We start from the raw sequence: 19785 nt of genomic DNA, 5'->3' as shown, positions 1-19785 counted from the left end.
GTAGTGATCGACATTTCGTAACTTAAAGTTGTACAATAACTTGTAGGTTGTGTCGCTGTTCTGTCCTAGAGGTACAGTATTACTCTAATACTGAGATGACTGCAATCTGTCCTAACTGGGGTCTCATATATAAATCCGAACTAGCTGATGCACATGTGTAGGAGAAAGAAGTAAAGTAGCAGATGAGAGGGGTGAGGGGGGAGAGAGAAGGCTGAGTGGGGGAGAGAGAGATTTAGGGGGGAGAGGTTTACGGGGGGAGAGAGGTTTAGGGGGGAGAGAGGTGTAGGGGGGAGAGAGAGAGGTGAAGGAGGGGGAAGAGAGACATGAAGGAGGGGGAGAGAGGTAAGGGGGGAGTGAGAGAGATGAGGGGGGAGAGAGGGGTGAGGGGGGGTGAAGAGAGAGATGTGAGGTTGTGGGGAAGAGAGAAAGGTGTGGGGCGAAAAGGGGTGAGGGGGATAATGGAGGGGAATGGAGGGGAAGAAGAGGGATGGAGGTGGGAGGAGGGGAGATGTGAGAGAGAAAGGGGAGAGTGTGGGGACTGTGATATTAACTACAACTAAATAAAAAACAAATAGAAATTACCTTAGCACAAGCTATTGAAGTGGTGAGAAATATTACTTTGTTACAAGTAACAAAATTACCAATTGGGACTCGCCAGCTTCTGGCAGCACTAGCAGCTGTGTGAGAGACTGCTTATGCTGCTGTGCTGTGAGAGGAGAGGAACAAGGTGCTGTCAGTGGCTTGGACCAGGAGAGGTATTTACAGTTAAGTTTAAATATTGATTAGCACACATTCCCAGCTAGCTCAAACTCCTACACCCACCACATCATGAATATATATTTATGTCAAAAAAAGAGTGCTCCTGAGCGTGGTAAATGTATACTTTGACGTTTGGCATGCAGGCTTACGACGCTTTGGCCTAAGGGTTTAACTAAATAACCAAGTAATTATTATTATTATTGAAGTATTTTTTTTTTCAACTTAAGTTTTTATTAGTTTTTTTTCCAGCAGTTGTGGGGGTGGAGGAGAAGGGGTACAGAAATAAAAAGGAGGGGTAATGGGTGAGAGGGGGGGAAAGGAATGGTGCAACATTCCTGACAATCCTGACAATCATACTTCGCATATATAGAAATACATTATACATGCCCACTATAAAAATAGTCTTTATTGCTACTATTGGCGGGAGGGGACGGCTTACCCATCGGGTAACCTGGATAGCACATGGATTCTCATTGGAGGATATTGCACTGATCTATGGGTGGGTGATCCTGCGTGTTAAGAGATTAATAGATCAGCCACGGTTGCCATACCTTTTGAAACTTTGAACAGGAGTCTCTTAGAATCCCCATAAGACCCTCCATTTTGAGAGAGTACCAAATTCTTGTTCTTATCTGATCATTGAAGTATTTAAACTTTATACTTATTACCATATATGTTTTGTCAATTAGATGTAGCATTGGGCACCTCTGTCTTTTGTTGAAGTTTAAATATTGACGTTTTTTTCTCAGCGCGCTCTCCCTGCATCGCTGAAAGGTAAATTGGCAAGTTCCCAAATATTCCGGGCATTACTGAATGAATAATGCCCAGAATTCTAACCAATCAGAAAGCAGGGATTTTAATAATGGCCTGAATTTTACTGCTGTAGTATATAATAAACTATATGCAAGTAATTTTCAGCATACGTTTACTGTAATCAAGAAACAGGGAAGAAACATGCAAAGCTTTCTTGTTATTCATTCAGGTTAAATTAAAACAACACCAGCACTATTGATTTATGCATTTAATTTTTATTGTATTGTAATCATACATACATGAAAATATTTCACTGCTAGCTGTATAATTTTTGGACTTGACAATATTACTAATTCAAGATAATTCTTGAAAAGCTAAATAAAAGCCAGCCATTTCCAAAAATATTCACAAGCAATAAATTACATCATAATGTGGATTCTGAGAAAGGTGAGATGCACTGATTTTGCTAGACTGCTCTCATCTTATAAACTGTCTAACTTCGACCAGGAAGGAGAGAAGCCTGTTTAAGAGCTCAATATGTAAGGCTTTTTTATTGCATATCTCTGATCTCAAACTCTCTCTTACTGATTAGCAATATGTGAGGCCACTGTTTTAATTAGTTTCTTAGCAGCACCCTTTATCCAGTCCTTGATTCCTCTGATTTGCATTTGAGATGCATGTTGTGAGAGATCCATAGATTCTAGATCACGCAGTACATTTTCAACCCTCTTTATCGCTTTCTCTTCTTCAGTTGATCTCTTTCCATTGGCTATATGACCAGCTACAGTTTTAACAAATTCTTTTGCAGCACCTTTGAGAACATCTCTGAAACCTCTGATTTCCCTCATATAGGCTTCCTCAGAGAGATCTCTTTCACTGAGAGCTTGTATTCCATGAAGTAAATCTACCATCCTCTTTAACTGATTCTGTTTTTCAACTTCACTAAAGATGAAGAGAGAAAAGTTAGTCAGAAAATGCATTATCACTTGGTGACATGTACAGTATTCCATGCATTGTGAGGACGTTCTGAGAACATATAAGTAAATTAACCCACATGTATGACAAATATATATTGGCTTGTGTTAACAGGTTGCATTTGGGAAACTATTATATTGCAAGCACTTCACAGTGTAGCCTATTTAATGAAATCAATTCAACACGTCCATACAACAATATATACACTCTATAACAAAACTAGAATAACTAGACGAAGGAATTAGCACTTATATTTCTGAGAAAAAAGTCTTACTTTTTAGCTTCTCCAAGTGGTACAAGGCAGGCAATAGATACAAGAGCCAGTAAAGCTAGAGCCTTTAGAAACATCTTTTGGTTCTTGAAATCTGATAAAAAAATAATAATCATATTTTGTGATCGTTTTTACTAATTTATATGATATTTCAGTTTCTACAGTATACAAATGTATACCTTGGCGTTTGGCATGCAGGCTTACGATGCTTTGGCCAAAGGGTTTAACTAAAAAACCAAGTAATTATTATTATTATTAATTTTTTTTTTTTCAATTTAAGTTTTTCTTAGGTTTTTTTCCAGCAGTTGTGGGTGTGGAGGAGAAGGGGTACAGAAATAAAAAGGAGGGGTAAGGGCTGGGACCCGCTGCGCCCGGCGGCGCGGGCGGCCGCACGAGCGATCCCCACCAGCAGGGGAATCCTCCCGAGCCGGTCCCAGTCCCCCCCCCCCACGTCATGGGTGCGCCCCCCACCCGTTTTGGCCATGCCCCCCCGCTCGCAAAAATGGACCGGAAAAAGCCCCAAGTGCCTCTCCGCGCGCAGCCTGTCTGCAGTGCGGGCGCGTGGTCTGAGGCAGCGCGGCCTTAGCCTAATGGGTGAGAGGGGGGGAAAGGAATGGTGCAACATTCCTGACAATCCTGACAATCATACTTCGCATATATAGAAATACATTATACATGTCCACTGTAAAAAATACTCTTTATTACTATTATTGGGAGGAGGGGATGGCTTACCCATCGGGTAACCTGGATAGCACATGGATTCTCATTGGAGGATATTGGACTGATCTATGGGTGGGTGATCCTGCATGTTAAGAGACTAATAGTTCAGCCACGGTTGCCATATCTTTTGAAACTTTGAACAGGAGTCTCTTAGAATCCCCATAAGACCCTCCATTTTGAGAGAGTACCAAATTCTTGTTCTTATCTGATCATTGAAGTATTTAAACTTTATACTTATTACCATATATGTTTTGTCAATTGGATGTAGCATTGGGCACCCCTGTCTTTTGTTGAAGTTTAAATATTGACGTTTTTTTCTCAGCGCGCTCTCCCTGCATCGCTGAAAGGTAAATTAGCACGTTCCCAAATATTCCGGGCATTACTGAATGAATAATGCCCAGAATTCTAACCAATCAGAAAGCAGGGATTTTAATAATGCCCGGAATTTCACTGCTTTAGTATATAATAAACTATATGCAAGTAATTTTCATCATACGTTTACTGTAATCAAGAAACAGTGAAGAAACATGCAAAGCTTTCTTGTTATTCATTCAGGTTAAAACAAAACCAACACCAGCACTATTGATTTATGCATTTAATTTTTATTGTACTGTAATCATACATACATGAAAATATTTCACTGCTAGCTGCATAATTTTTGGACTTGACAATATTACTAATTAAAGATAATTCATGAAAATGCAAAATAAAAGCCAACCATTTCCAAAAAGATTCACAGGCAGTAAATTACATCATAATGTTGATTCTGAGAAAGGTGAGATGCACTCATTTTGCTAGACTGCTCTCATCGTATAACCTGTCTAACATGGATCAGGAAGGAGAGAAGCCTGTTCAAGAGCTCAATATGTAAGGCTTTTTTATTGCATATCTCTGATCTCAAACTCTCTCTTACTGATTAGCAATGCTTGAGGCTACTGTTTTAATTAGTTTCTTAGCAGCACCCTTTATCCAGTCCTTGAATCCTCTGATTTGCCTTTGAGATGCATGTTGTGAGAGATCCATAGATTCTAGATCACGCAGTACATTTTCCACTCTCTTCATCTCTTTCTCTTCTTCAGTTGATCTCTTTCCATTGGCTAAATGACCAGCTACAGTTTTAACAAATGCTTTTGCAGCACCTTTGAGAACATCTCTGAAACCTCTGATTTCCCTCATATAGGCTTCCTCAGAGATGTCTCTTTCACTGAGAGCTTGTATTCCATGTAGTAAATCTACCATCCTCTTTAACTGATTCTGTTTTTCAACTTCACTAAAGATGAAGAGAGAAAAGTTGAAGTCAGAAAATGCATTATCACTTGGTGACATGTTACATGTATTCCATGCATTGTGAGGACCAAAAATGTATTCTTGTGGATGTTCTGAGAACAAATAAGTAAATCAACCCAAATATATGCCAAATATATATTGGCTTGTGTTAACAGGTTGCATTTTTGGGAAATTATTATATTGCAAACACTTCACAGTGTAGCCTATTTAATTAAATCAATTCAAAACATCCCTACAACAATATATACACTCTAAAACAAAACTAGATAACTAGAAGAAGGAATTAGCACTTATATTTCTGAGAAAAAAACGTCTTACTTTTTAGCTTCTCCAAGTGGTACAAGGCAGGCAATAGATACAAAAGCCAGTAAAGCTAGAGCCTTTAGAAACATCTTTTGGTTCTTGAAATCTGTTAAAAAAAATAATAATCATATTGTGTGGTCGTTTTTAATAATTTATATGATATTTCAGTTTCTACAGTACAGTACACAAATCTTTTACCCCCTAAATACTCTATTATATTACTGTGTACTATATTCTCATACAGTATAGTCACTGCTAGGACAAATTCCTATTGCTTTCTATGAAATTTCTTTTTTGGTTCTTTTTCTTATCATCCAAATTTCCCACATTTGTCAACTGGGAGACTTTAATTAATTTAGCCTGTAATACTAATTTATAGTGTCTGCCTATAGCAAAATCAGTAATGTGTTCAGCTTGATAGAGTTTTGAACAGCTTTAGAGCATAGTCATACACAATTTTACCATTTAAGTATAGATGGAATACATTTGACCTAATGTGGATACAATTCACTATCAATAGCATATATATTTCATGTGATTAATACTTACGTGGTATTCCAGATGATACAGTGCACTTTAGAATTTCGCTACTGGTTCTCCTGTATACCTGTATGGGTTGCCTGCTTTAAATACAGAATTTGGTAAGATTATTTCAGAATATAATGAACAAACATAGTGATAAAGCATCTGATTTAATTTTCTGTTGTTTTATTTAGAAAATGTAATTGTCCTTCAACTGTAGATATTAATTCAATTAATTTCTGGCCTTGTGAGTGTCTTATTATTACAGATGTGCTGGTTGAAGACAGAGATCACTAAGTTATTTAATTTTATTCAAACCGTCTTGTGTCCTTTCTTCAAAATATAATTAGCACATAGATTGATAATGTATTTGTTTTAATTAGAGTTGGTCAATTACATAATTAAATGTCATTAAAAATAAATCAAATGATTCAATTAATTTTTTTCAACTGTTTCTCTTCTATGACGTCTATAATTATTGTGTTTTCTATGTATTTGGTGGTGGGGGCCTTCTTTTCTTTGTATTTGGGGTGGGGGGTTTCTTTTATATGTATTTGTGAGGTGGGGGGGAGTTTATATGCATTTGGGGGGTGGGTTTTGCGTATATGTATTTGGGAGCATGTTTTTATTTAATGTGTGTGTGGGTGATTTTATTTTATATATGCATTTGGGGGGTGAGAGGCTTCTTTTCTATGTATTTGGGGGGTGGGGGTGGTTTATATGCATTTGGGGTTGGGGGGCTTCTTTTCTATGTATTTTGGTGGTTAGGGGGATTTTATATTTATTTCGGGGGTGGGGGGCTATTTCTTAAGTATTTTGGTTGGGTACGTGACTTTTCTATGTATTTGGGAGGTGGGGGGCTTCTTTTATATGTATTTGTGGGGTGGAGGTGGTTTATATGCATTTGGGGTGGGTTTTTAGTATATGTATTTTGGGGTGTGTTTTTTTAATATGCATTGGGGTTGGGGGGTTCTTGTCTGTGTAGTTGGGGGCTGGGGGACATTTTTCTATGTATTTGGGGATGGGGGCTTATTTTCTATGTATTTGGGAGTAGTTGGGTTCTTTAATGTATTTGGGTGTGTTTTTTTAATATGTATTTGGAAGCATGTTTATTTTATATGCTTTTGGGGGTGATTTTATATATGCATTTGGGGGCGGGGGGTTTCCTTTCTATGTATTTGGGGGTGGGGTGCGTGTCGATGTATTTGGTGGGTGGAGTACTTCTTTTCTATATATTTGGTGGTTGGGGGGCTTCTTTTATATGTTTTTGGGGTTGGGGGCAGTTTATATGCATTTGGGGGTGTATTTTTGTATATGTATTTGGGGGGGGTTATATGCATTTGGGGATGATTTTATTTCATATATGTATTTGGGGGGTGGAGGACTTTTTTTCTATGTATTTGGGGGGTGGAGGACTTCTTTTCTATGTATTTGGGGGGAAGTACTTCTTTTATATGGATTTGGGGGATGGAGGTGGTTTATATGCATTTGGGGTGGGTTTTTTGTATATGTATTTGGGGGTTGTTTATTTAATATGCATTTGGGGGCGGGGGCTTCTTGTCTGTGTATTTGGTGGTTAGTGGGGTTCTTTAAATGTATTGGGGGGGTTTATATGTATTTGGGAGCATATTTTTATATGCTTTAGGGGGTGCTTTTATTTAAAAAAATGAATTTGTGGTTGGGTCTTTTCTATACCTTTGGGGTGGGGGCTTTCCTATGTATTTGGCGGGTGGGGTACTTCTTTTCTATGTATTTCGGGGGTTGGAGACTTATTTTCTATGTATTTGGGAGGTGGGGGATATTATATTTATTTGGGCGTGGGGGCTTCTTTTCTATGTATTTTGGGGGATATGTGACTTTACTATGTATTTGGGGGATGGGAGATTTCTTTTATATTTATTAGTGGGGTGGAGGTAGTTTATATGCATTTGGGGTGGGTTTTTGTATATGTATTTGGGGGGTATTTTTATAATATGCATTTGGGGGTGGGGGCTTCTTGTCTGTGTAGTTGGAGGCTGGGGGACTTTTTCCATGTATTTGGGGGTGGGGGCTTCTTTTCAATGTCATTTGGGGATAGTGGGGTTCTCTAAATGTATTTGGGGGGGTGTTTTTTTAATATGTATTTGGGAGCCATTTTTAATATGCTTTTGGGGGTGTTTTTATTTTATATATGCATTTGGGGATGGGGGGACTTATTTTCTATGTACAGGTGCGCCGACGAGGATTCTAAAACTTGCTTTAAACTTGCCTTGGAAAATCTGGAGCTATTACCAACATGACTCAGGCACATGCTGGGTACATGCTGCAACATTTCAGTGACATTTCTGCAGAGACTAATGGCCCATCGGATTAACACAGCAGGGGTCCCTGGCAGTCCCATTTAGTTTGAATGGGATTGCCAGGGACCCCCGCTGTTAATCCGATGGGCCATTAGTCTGTCTGCAGAAATGTCACTGAAATGTTGCAGCATGTACCCTGCATGTACCCAGCATGTACCTGGGTCTTGTTGGTGATTGCCCCAGATTTGTTTTAGAATACTCGTCGGCACTACAGTATTTGGGGATGGGGGGCTTTTCTATGTATTTGGCGGGTGGGATACTTCTTTTCAATGTATTTTGGGGGTGAATCTTCTTTTCTATGTATTTGGCGGTTGGGGGCTTATTTTCTATGTATTTGGCAGTTGGGGGCTTATTTTCTATGTATTTGGCGGTTGGGGGCTTCTTTTACATGTTTTTGGGGTTGGGGGCAGTTTATATGCATTTGGGGGGGAGTGTTTTTTGTATATGTATTTGAGAGCATGGTTTTCTTTATATGGGGATGATTTTATTTCATATATGCATTTGGGGGGTGTGAGGCTTCTTTTCTATGGATTTGGGGGTGGAGGTGCTTGATATGCATATAGGGGTGGGGGGGGCTTCTTTTTCTATGTATAGTATTTGTTTGGTGAGGGCTTTTATATTTATTTGGGTCGTGGGGGCTACTTTTCTATGTATGTAGGGGGTAGAAGGCTTCTTTTCTATGTATTTGTGGGGTGAGGGACTTCTTTTATATTGATTTGGGGGATGGAGGTAGTTTATATGCATTTGGTGGTGAGTTTTTGTATATGTATTTGGGGGGTGTTTTTTTCATATGCATTTAGTGGCGGGGGCTTCTTGTCTGTGTATTTGGGGTTAGTGGGGTTCTTTAAATGTATTTGGGGGGTGTTTTTATGTCTTTGGGAGTATATTTTTATATGCTTTAGGGGGTGTTTTTATTTTATATATGCATTTGGGGGTGGGGGCTTTTCTATATCTTTTGGGGTGGGGCCTTTTCTATGTATTTGGCAGGTGGGGTACTTCTTTTCTATGTATTTAGGGGTGAGTGCTTCTTTTCTATGTATTTGGGGGGTGTGGGCTTCTTTTATATGTATTTGGGGGATGGAGGTGGTTTATATGCATATGGGGTTGGGGGGTTCTTTTCTATGTGTTTTGGGGGGTCAGGGCCTTTATATTTATTTGGGGGTGGGGGCTTCTTTTCTATGTATTTGGGGATGGGGATTTCTTTTCTATGTATGTAGGGGGTGGGAGGCTTCTTTTCTATGTATTTGTGGTAGGAGGCTTCTTTGCTATGTATTTGGGTGGTGAGGGGCTTATTTTATATGCATTTGGGGGTGAGAGTTTTTTGCATATGTTTTTGGGGTGTGTTTTTTTAATATGCATTTGGGAGTGGGGGCTTCTTGTCTGTGTATTTGGGAGGAAGGGTTCTCCATCTTGGAGGAACCTACGTTAACATTTACAGCCATTATATATGTGTTAGTGAATACATGACATGTGCTGTTTTTCCCATTTAAATGTATATTTTGCATAGTAATGGGTGATCATGTGAAATGTTATTTTGTTGTTCAGGTTTCATCAGAGATGGTACCCGAAAATGTAGGATCCAAGCGGGGTCATTGGGAATCCACCAAAGGGAGAGTGTAGCAGGGTATCCCCTGGCTACTATTCTACCCAATGGGCTGTCAGTAAACCCTGGTATTCACAGGCTTGCCAGTAGTTGGTATTGGGTTTTCCCCTTCACCTTTGGTGCTGCATTTGAGGGACAGCAGAGGGTGGCACATCCTGTTGTAGCTGGGACAACGGGTTGCCCACCTTCTGTACTTAAGAGCAGGACCACCCTAAATTAGGAGGTTGTACCTTCCCCCCGAGGAAGGCAGGTCACATGACTGGGAGCCTGAGATTGAGGCCTACCCATGTACTCTTCCCTGCAGGGAGGAATGAGTGTGAACCAATACCTCTGCCTCCGCTAGGGAGGTGGGGAAGAGCTAGGTGGCTGCGGGTGCCCTTGGCCTGTAGTGATGGTCCAGGGACCATCTCCAGTGATATCTAAGAGTAAAGAGACTGTATCCGGCAGATGACTGCTGCGTAGTGTGTTACTGCAAAGACTGTAGTAATAAACCGTTCCTGTTTGCAATATACCTGCGGCCTGGTGTGTGATCTAACTGGGGGGAGAGGTACAAGTTCTACCGTGGGAGATTGCCTACATATTCCTGGAGCCTGCGGCAGATGGAGGCGCTGCACTGTTGAGTATTATGTGGGGTATGGACCCCAGAATCCTGTTCCTGTGTCCCAAAGTCATCGCGGACGACTCAGCCCTCTTGTTGCCAGCAGGTAGGCACCACATACACCCTGTAATGGCCCCATCTGCGATTGGGGGGGGAGAAACACCGTTACATATGTTTTTGGGAGCATATTTTTATATGTTTTAGGGGGTGTTTTTATTTTATATATGCATTTGGGGGTGGGGGCTTTTCTATATCTTTGGGGGTGGGGGCTTTTGTATGTATTTGGAGAGTGGGGTACTTCTTGTCTATGTATTTAGGAGGTTGGAGGCTTCTTTTCTATGTATTTGAGGGGTGAGGGGCTTCTTCATGTGAAAAAGAAAGTACACCCTCTTTGAATTCCATGGTTTTACATATCAGGACATAATAACAATCATCTGTTCCTTAGCAGGTCTTAAAATGAGGTAAAATCAAACTCAGATGAACAACAACACATGACATCCGCTGACGAAGTCTTAAGGACGAAACGCATAGGGTGTGTTTTGGAATACATGTGCTAGAACCCCTGAATATTATGTTTTATTTTTGCACGATCAAGCTTACACAGTTGTAGCATTAGTATTGTTATACTTTTTGCCAACAATTCATCGAGTTACCACTGGGTGGAGTGACGGTCCATTCAGGAACTTCCCAGAGACACTGCAGTTCACGCGAGATCCTGGAGAGCAGAGACACGTGAGCAGGGAGGTGCATGGAGCACTCCGTACACGGAGTTCACCTACTCAGGTACTGGCTCATGCCATGCATGTTGGAGCCCCCCGTTCCAACACCTGTCATGTTGCTGGGACCTCATTGAAAGCGGGGAAGTGCACTCAGCATCCGGTACACGGAAGCCATCTACACAGGCACCGGTCACTCCTACACGTGGTGAAGCCCCTGGAGGATTACCTTATACACTGCTGGGACCTCATAGTCTTCCTGGTTGGCGATTGAGCATAGTCTCATATATGCTTTCAATTCTGAGATGTTTGTGAGTTTGCAATTTATATATTGTTACAAGTCCATAAATATGTTGATACCTACTACACTATGAGTGCGCCTGTTGTTTTTTGCTTTTTCCATAGATACAGTACCATTAAGGGATTGGTGGTCCCCTGATACAGGCTGCAAAGACTCTGAAGGAGAGCGTGGGACTGGATTATTATTTGTACTGTGTTGTTTTATCCTATTATTTTTCATGTTTATTGTATAAATTGCTTTTTATATATATATATATATATATTTTTTTATAACACATATTGACTCCTACATGTATGGTTTATATTCCAAATTCAATACAATTATTGAGTCACTAGGGGTCTGATAGGCACCACTATTATTTGTTTTTTTGCATATATATATATATAGCATATAATAAAGAATCACATCACCTTGATAAAGGTCCCCCACGCGGACCGAAACGTTGGAATGCTGTCTTGTTAATACAATATATTCTTTTGACAACCATTTGGAGTGCTGCCTCTGATATTCGTCATCATACGGTATCATATTGTCTATATATATATATATAAATATATATATATATATATCAACTGTAAATATTACTGTATGCTCATTTGCATGTCTTAGACAGGTCTGCAACCACACCTTTCACCATTATCACCCAGCACACAGCACTTCCACTGCAGCAAGGGATTCTGGGAAATGACATGCAAATGAGCACACAGTGACACCTTTTGTCTTAAGCCAATGCATGCTGCTTTAAACACAGCTTTTAAACAAAGGCTGGGATGAGATGCAAAGCCAGTAAACCAACTCATAGACAGACTGTTTCGACATTGTGGGTCTCTTCAGTGTGAGGTTGGTTGTCCTGGCTTTGCTGGTTTGAGACTAGAGTAGGTCTTCACCACACATTATTAAGGTTATGGTGGGTAAAAAAAAGTAACAAAATCCCTCCACAGTAAAGCATATAGCAACTGTAAATATTACTGTATGCTCATTTGCATGTCATTTCCGAGAATCCCTTGCTGCAATGGAAGTGCTGTGTGCTGGGTGATAATGGTGAAAGGCGGGGTTGCAGACCTGTCTAAGACATGCAAATGAGCATACAGTAATATTTACAGTTGCAATATGCTTTACTGTGGAGGGTTTTTGTCAAATTTTTTACCCACCATAACCTTAATATATATATATATATATATATATATATATATATATATATATATATATATATATATATATATATATACATACATAAATCATGTGTAAAATAAAGTACACCCTCTTTGAATTCCATGGTTTTACATATCAGGACATTGTTTGGTCCACCTTAACGCTCTCTCCACTTCGTCTAGTTGGGTCTGTTTAAATTCAGATCTGGTTTTGTCTAATAATTTAAATAATTTTTTTGAGGGGTTATTTTTGTTTTCTTGTTCTAGGAGCTGTACTTTCTTAGCTAGATCATTGTATAGTTTTTGCTTAGCTTTTTTCTTGTGTGATGCTATGGAAATGATAGATCCTCTTATTGTAGCCTTATGGGCTTCCCATAACATTACTGGTGACTCTACTGAGCCCTTATTCAGCGTGAAATATTCTCTAAGCTTTTGTTTAACGTCAATCTCTGCATCCATTTGATTTACCAATGAGTCATTTCGTTTCCAATTATATTGATTATTTTTACCGAAGGGGAGAGAGAGTACCAGTGATACCGGTGCATGGTCTGACCATGATATAGTTCCTATATCTGACTGGGAGGATGCCGGTAGAATATCTTTGGTACCTAGAAAGTAGTCAATCCTCGAATTGGTCTGGTGTGGGGGTGAATAGAATGTGTAGTCCCGCTGATCCTGGTGTTGCGCCCTCCATATATCAGTAAGCGAGAATTCTTTTAATATATTTCTAAATTCTTTAGCATTTTTTTCTGTTGAGTGTGGATGTGGGGTTCCCAGTACGCTTGCTCTATCTTGCTCTGGAACTGCTACCATATTCATATCTCCTACCAAAAGTAGAGTAGTGTTAGGTTGGAGGGATAGGCTCTCACATACATCCCTCAAAATTTTCACTTGGCCTTCATTGGTTGAATATACATTATCAAGGTTATTTCTACCCCTGAAAGGGATCCATACAAAATTAAATATCTGCCATCTGGGTCTGCAACCTCTTTGTTTAAAACAAATGGGGTATTATGCTTGAATAGAATAGCTTCCCTCTCTTTTTTGCTGTGCAAGACGCGTAGTATGCTTGAGGGTAAATTCTTTTGAACGTGTTTGGAGGAGATGTGGAATTAAAGTGGGTCTCTTGGAGAAACAGAATATCTCCATTTGTTTTCTTGAGCTCTTGTAGGGGAAGTTTTCTCTTCACTACCGAGTTCAACCCCCTAACATTTAATGATGCAAGTTTTAATGCTGTTTTACTGGCCATTTCTCCTTTGAGTAGAAAAGATCTTGTATTCCCTCCACTTTCCCAAGGTGGAGGGTGGTCTTATGTACACCCATTGAGTAGTTTCCTATATGTAATCTTTGTGTTTAGTACATGTCTGCTCCTTTGATTCTCCGAGACCCTAGTTGACTGGTACTGGAGGGAACTGGGGGAGGGACAGGAAGGGTGGGCAACAGGGGAAGGAGAGGGGAGAGAATAGAAGAAAGGAAACAGAAAAGGAAAATTGGGCTACAAACGTGCCCCAACATAGTGGCCCCCACCACGCTAAGCGTGGGAGAGTTGGGCATAGTGCCCTCTGGAGACTTCTCCATGAGCCGCGCCCCGGTAACAATTAGGGAGTACATGGAGCCCCCCGCAAGTATCAACAAAACCAATCGGAGCTATATAAAACATGATATTGTAAACAGGTGATAGAATACTTAGGTCTAACATAAAATTTAGTTACTTCTAAAACATATATAGACATCTGGGATTTATATATTTTCTTTTCTAGTTCTCCCTCTATGAGATTCCTGGCTTAATCGCCAGTTCTCAGATTCACCACAAGGTGGTGCTAGAGGACTAGAAATACTCAACATGTAGAACAGAGAATGAAATGTACAGTGATTCAACTTAAAGTATCTGATATAAACTTTTTTAGGGGGGGAGGATTTTCCCATTTTCCCGGTTTAAGGAGATTAGTACTTTGACTTCAACGTAAATCTAAACATAACCAAATTAGACTTAATCATCCCCATCCTCCCCGTCTCCCCTCCCAACTCCCTCTCCAATCCACCCTCGGTCTTCATCTGGGACCGTTTGCCTAATTTAACCATAGCCCATAGCTCACCAGACAGCAACACGGCTTGAGTCTCACACCCCAAGTTCCCGTGGGCTTTCTTACGTCCCCACACTTCTACAGCAGGTTTACCGATTGGTCGCGCAGGAAAGTCCAAAGGATTAATGCCACCCATATTGGGTTCTTCCCTCTCTCAGCAGGCGGTGGGTAAAATGAACTCGTAAGAGGCAGCCAGATTAATCACCAGGATCAGGAAACGTGGTTGTCAACTTGAGCGTTGGCGACTGCTTTTCAGGATGTTTAGCCAGACGGTTGTTCGGGAGGGCTCCATGCTGCAGCGGGTCCATGGGCGAAGAGGAATATTCGCTGCTCAGCTGTTCCTCTTCATTCTTCGTGCGTCGGGTTCCTCTGTGAGGCCCTTGAAGCTTTCGCCAGTCTTTGACTGTTCTGTTCTTCTTCTGTTCCATCAGGCCCTTCTTCATTATCTGTGTGCTGGAGACCCAGTCCCCTCAGGAAACGGGGACCTTCTTCCAGGTATGACACCGCGTGGAAGTTCCCCCCGCGTGTACTTCCAACTTAAAGAAAAAGCCCCACCTATACCTCACTTTGTGCTCCCTTAGATTTTGGGTAAGGGGCCGCATTTCCCTTCGTCTATCCACCGTCGCTTTTGACAAGTCACTGTAGATTTCCAGGTGAGTATTGCGAAATTGAACATCACCTCTCTCTGCTAGCTGAGAGAACTCTTTCCTTTGTGTAGGAATGAAAACGGATGATGACATCCCTGGCTCTTTTAGGGTCTGAAGATTTCGGTCCCAGGGTCCTATGTGCGCGGTCTAATTCCAACTGATCCTGTACCAGCTCTGGCACCAGGTAGGTGAACAGGTCTTTCAGATAGGGCTGCAGCTGTGTCATCTCTACTGACTCCGGTATGTATCACACGCAGAGGTTTTGTGGCGGTCTCTGTTTTCTTGTTCCTCTGCATTCTCTTTCAGAGAACGAATTTCGAAATGTAGTCTATTTATCTCATCTTCAGCTAGAGAGTAGGATTGTTCTATATCCTCTACCTTTTTCTGCAGGGTGTCCGTTTTTCCAGCTAGAACATTCATGTCTGTTCTTAGCGTGTGGATAGCTTTAGAGAGGTCTTCCTGGAATCCTTGGCGCATTTTTAGGAATAGATTCTCCAGGTAATCTTTGGTAATCTCTGGGTGGTTCTTCCTTATATCTTGTTCAGGCATGTTATCGGGGCCTTCGTACACGCACGCCGGGCCGCCATCTTTGATCGAGCCGCCGCTGACAGAGGGTTTGTGAGACGGCATGAAGTAGCTCAATACACTCTGCTGCGCGGGCCCTTTCAGCTTTTTGCTCATCCCCTGTGAGCTCCTCCGTGTCCAGATTACTTTAGGTAAGTTTTTCTGCCTGATAGGTTCTATTTTGGAAGGTTATACAGCGAAGGGCTCTGGAGCGATCCCCTCAGGCAACCATACACGCTGACGTCACCCCTCTAATATGGTTTTTAATAATTATTTGTGTTTAGTTCAGATGTAATAAAACTTTATTTTTTTGTTGACATTATCAATAGAGTAGTGTGCATCTGTGAGGGCTCCTTTCTCTTTTCGTGTTGTTCAGTATCAAGACCTGCACTGTTATAGGGATGGGTTACAAGCACACCCGAATGGTTTAAATACTGGCACTTTCCCCAAAAGGGGGTGTGTCTCTTTCCTCCCTCTGTGGAGTGGTCTCAACTTCCCTGGTCTCACAAGGAGACTCAGGAGGAGCACAATGAAGAGGAAACTTGGATGGGCCTCAAGCCTTGAAGTGACCTTCTTAGGGGAAGCAAGAGATGTTCCTGCGGTGTAAGATCTTGAACACTGCAATAAATACCATGGAACCAGATGCCAGTGTGATTTACTTGTTCGGGATAAGAAAGGTGTCAGTCTGTGTCATCCTTCTATTCAGAGGATCCATGCTGACTGGAGGCGCTGCAACCAATGAGCAAAGGTACCCTGTGAACCTGTCCTGATAATTCCCCACACCACCGCGGAAGTGCTCAGCCCTCCTGTTACCTCACAGGTACGCACCACACCAGAGTACAAATGGAGTAGCGGACCTAATCTCCCTTAGTGTGTGAGTAAAGAGGCTACACATGTAAAGGAGGCCTCCCACCCCCTAAACACATAAAAAAGAAGTCTCCCATCCCCTAAATACATAGAAAAGCCCCCCATACCCCAAATCCATATTTAAAAAACACCCCCGAAACGCATTTTTTTTAAAAACCATGCTCCAAAACACATATTAAAAAAACACCCCAAAAACGAATCTGTGAGAAAAAACAACTGGTTAATGTATTTAATCATATTAACAATATCTGTATTTGAAAAGAAAAAAATGAATAAGAAATTAATTGAATTAATATCTACAGTTGAAGGTCAATTACATTTTCTAAATCAAACAACAAAAAATTACATCAGATGCTTTTCACTCATTTCATTATATTCTGAAATAATCTTTCCAAATTCTGTATTTAAAGCATACATCCTATAAAGCCCCCAAATTCATATTTTAAAAAAACAACCCCTAAATAGATATACAAAAAAAACCACTTCCAAATGCATATAAACCGCCTCGTCCCCAAAATACATATAAAAGAAGCCCCCGCCCCCCAAAAACATAGAAAAGGAAACTCCCACCCCAAATACATAGAAAAAACAATAATTATAGACGTCATGGAAGATAAAAAGTTGAAAAAAATTAATGGAATGATTTGATTTATTTTTAAATGACAGTTAATTATGTCATTACTCCAATCTAATTAAATCAAATACATGATCAATCTACAGAATGTGTTAATTATATTTTAAAAAAGAGGACACAAGATGGTTTGAATAAAATTAAATAACTTAGTCATCTCTGTCTTCAACCAGCACATCTTAATCATAAGACACTCGCAAGGCCAGAAATTAGTTAAATTAATATCTACTGTTGAAGGCCATTTACATTTTCTAAATCAAAACACAAAATATTAATTCAGATACTTTTTCACTCTGTTTGTTCATTATATTCTGAAATAATCTTACCAAATTCTGTATTTAACGCAGGCACCCTATACAGGAGAACCAGTAGCGAGATTCTTAAGTGACCTGTATCATCTGAAATAGCTTGTAAGTATTAATCACATGAAAAAGATATTATATATATATATATATATATATATATATATATATATATATATTATATATATATATATATATAAATATATATATATATATATATATATATATATATATATATATATATATATATATACACACACACACACACATACACACACACATATATATGCTATTCATTATGAATTGCATCCACGTTAGGTAAAATGTATTCCATCTATACTTAAATTGTAACATTGTGTATGACTATGCTCTAAGGCTGTTCAAAACTCTATCAAGCTAACTACATTGCTGATCTTGCTATAGGCAGACACAATAAACTAGTACTACTCGCTAAATTAATTAAAGTCTCCCAGTTGCCAAATGTGGTCAATTTGGATGATAAAAAAAGAACCAAAAAATGAATTTCATAGAGAGCAATGGGAATGTGTTCTAGCAGTGACTACACAGTATGAGAATACGGTACACAGTAATATAGAGTATTTAGGGGGTAATTCAATTTAGCTCAAAGCTGTATTTTGTACTAATGATCTACTCATGACTGTAGGTTTAACAACTCTGTGCAAATGTAGGAAAAGGGACTAACAAGCATCTTACTTTAGATGAAGATGCCTGAATAAGGTTTAGGAAATCGTTATAGTATATTATGTACTTTATGGGATCTCAGTATGGGATCTGTGGCTTATTCTAAATAGATCAGACAACAACTTAATTTAATTTCTAAACTTAAAGTTTTATAAAAAGAATATCTATTGACGTTATTGTAGAGAGCTCACCAAAATTTCCACAGACTGTCTGGCGACAATATCTGCTGATCTTTACAAAAAATAAAAGATTTGTGTACAGTACTCTACAATCTGAAATATCATATAAATTAGTAAAAACGATCACATAACATTATTATTTTATTTATTTTTTTTAACAGATTTCAAGAACCAAAAGATGTTTCTAAAGGATCTAGCTTTACTGGCTTTTGTATCTATTGCCTGCCTTGTACCACTTGGACAAGCTAAAAAGTAAGACGTTATTTTATCTGTTATAAATGCTAATTCCTTCTTCTAGTTATTCTTTTTTTTTTAGAGTGTATATATTGTTGGAATGTGTTGAATTGATTTAATTAAATAGGCTACACTGTGAAGTGTTTGCAATATAATAGTTTCCCAAATGCAACCTGTTAACACAAGCCAATATATATTTGTCATATATTTGGGTTGATTTACTTATTTGTTCTCAGAACATCCACAATAATACATTTCTCGTCCTCACAATGCATGGAATACATGTAACATGTCACCAAGTGATAATGCATTTTCTGACTTCAACTTTTCTCTCTTCATCTTTAGTGAAGTTGAAAAACAGAATCAGCTAAAGAGGATGGTAGATATACTTCATGGAATACAAGATCTCAGTGAAAGAGACATCTCTGAGGAAGCCTATATGAGGGAAATCAGAGGTTTCAGAGATGTTCTCAAAGGTGCTGCAAAAGCATTTGTTAAAACTGTAGCTGGTCATATAGCCAATATAAAGAGATCAACTGAAGAAGAGAAAGCGATAAAGAGGGTGGAAAATGTACTGCGTGATCTAGAATCTATAGATCTCTCACAACATGCATCTTTAAGGCAAATCAGAGGATTCAAGGACTTGCTAAAGGGTGCTGCGAAGACACTAATTAAAACAGTGCTATTTGGTAAGAGAGAATTTGAGATCAGAGACATGCAATAAAAAAGCCTTACATCTTGAGCTCTTGAACAGGCTCCTTTCCTTCCTGATCCATGTTAGACAGGTTATATGATGAGAGCAGTCTAGCAAAATCAGTGCATCTTACCTTTCTCAGAATCCACATTATGATGTAATTTATTGCTTGTGAATCTTTTTGGAAATGGCTGGCTTTTATTTAGCATTTTCAAGAATTATCTTGAATGAGTAATATTGTCAAGTCCAAAAAGTATACAGCTAGCAGTGAAATATTTTCATGTATGTATGATTACAGAACAATAAAATCTAAATGCAATAAATCAAGAGTGCTTGTGTTGTTTTTTTAACATGAATGAATACCAAGAAAGCTTTGCATGTTATTTCCCTGTTTCTTGATTACAGTAAACATATTATGAAAATTTCTTGCATATATAACTAGTGTATGGATTTTCTTAATTCATCAGGAATATGGATGGTCAGAGGGGTCAATTTTACTGGTAGTAGCTCATTCAGACTAGGACTACAATTCTAACATGCATTTATGTATGTATATGTTTATATAGAGCCAACAGTGTGCTTC

At 39.4% G+C, this 19785-nt stretch overlaps 3 protein-coding genes across 3 annotated transcripts; 1 reads left to right on the top strand and 2 right to left on the bottom strand.

The window, feature by feature from the left end:
* Positions 1–2037: 2037 nt before the first annotated feature.
* Positions 2038–3494, bottom strand: LOC142486077 (maximins 4/H3 type 4-like). Its single transcript, XM_075584737.1, has 3 exons — positions 3491–3494; positions 2762–2852; positions 2038–2454 (listed from the first exon to the last, which is right to left on the bottom strand). Exons 1-3 carry the CDS (start codon positions 3492–3494, stop codon positions 2094–2096), a joined length of 456 nt encoding a protein of 151 aa, XP_075440852.1. The 3' UTR covers positions 2038–2093.
* A 566-nt stretch (positions 3495–4060) lies between these two features.
* On the bottom strand, positions 4061–5702 carry LOC142486080 (maximins 4/H3 type 4-like). The gene is made up of 3 exons (XM_075584741.1): positions 5618–5702; positions 5084–5174; positions 4061–4748 (listed from the first exon to the last, which is right to left on the bottom strand). Exons 2-3 carry the CDS (start codon positions 5155–5157, stop codon positions 4388–4390), a joined length of 435 nt encoding a protein of 144 aa, XP_075440856.1. The 5' UTR covers positions 5158–5174; positions 5618–5702; the 3' UTR covers positions 4061–4387.
* An 11745-nt stretch (positions 5703–17447) lies between these two features.
* Positions 17448–19525, top strand: LOC142486078 (maximins 4/H3 type 4-like). Its single transcript, XM_075584738.1, has 3 exons — positions 17448–17501; positions 18436–18526; positions 18854–19525. The coding sequence occupies exons 2-3, from the start codon at positions 18453–18455 to the stop codon at positions 19230–19232; spliced, it is 453 nt and encodes a 150-aa protein (XP_075440853.1). The 5' UTR covers positions 17448–17501; positions 18436–18452; the 3' UTR covers positions 19233–19525.
* The last annotated feature ends 260 nt before the right edge of the window (positions 19526–19785 follow it).

This window comes from Ascaphus truei, unplaced genomic scaffold (assembly GCF_040206685.1).
Source record: "Ascaphus truei isolate aAscTru1 unplaced genomic scaffold, aAscTru1.hap1 HAP1_SCAFFOLD_726, whole genome shotgun sequence".
NCBI classification, from domain to species: Eukaryota; Metazoa; Chordata; class Amphibia; order Anura; family Ascaphidae; genus Ascaphus; species Ascaphus truei.
The sequence above is the reverse complement of the archived record's forward strand: the minus strand, read 5'-3'. Positions and strand labels throughout refer to the sequence as shown.

Bases quoted from the DNA above. Each gene is read 5' to 3' on its own strand.
- LOC142486080 (XM_075584741.1), bottom strand. From the start codon at position 5,157: ATGTTTCTAAAGGCTCTAGCTTTACTGGCTTTTGTATCTATTGCCTGC. The intron at 4,749-5,083 runs GTAAGACGTTTT...CTTCATCTTTAG, and splicing joins CCACTTGGAGAAGCTAAAAA to TGAAGTTGAAAAACAGAATC.
- LOC142486077 (XM_075584737.1), bottom strand. The intron at 2,455-2,761 runs GTAAGACTTTTT...CTTCATCTTTAG, and splicing joins CCACTTGGAGAAGCTAAAAA to TGAAGTTGAAAAACAGAATC.
- LOC142486078 (XM_075584738.1), top strand. From the start codon at position 18,453: ATGTTTCTAAAGGATCTAGCTTTACTGGCTTTTGTATCTATTGCCTGC. The intron at 18,527-18,853 runs GTAAGACGTTAT...CTTCATCTTTAG, and splicing joins CCACTTGGACAAGCTAAAAA to TGAAGTTGAAAAACAGAATC.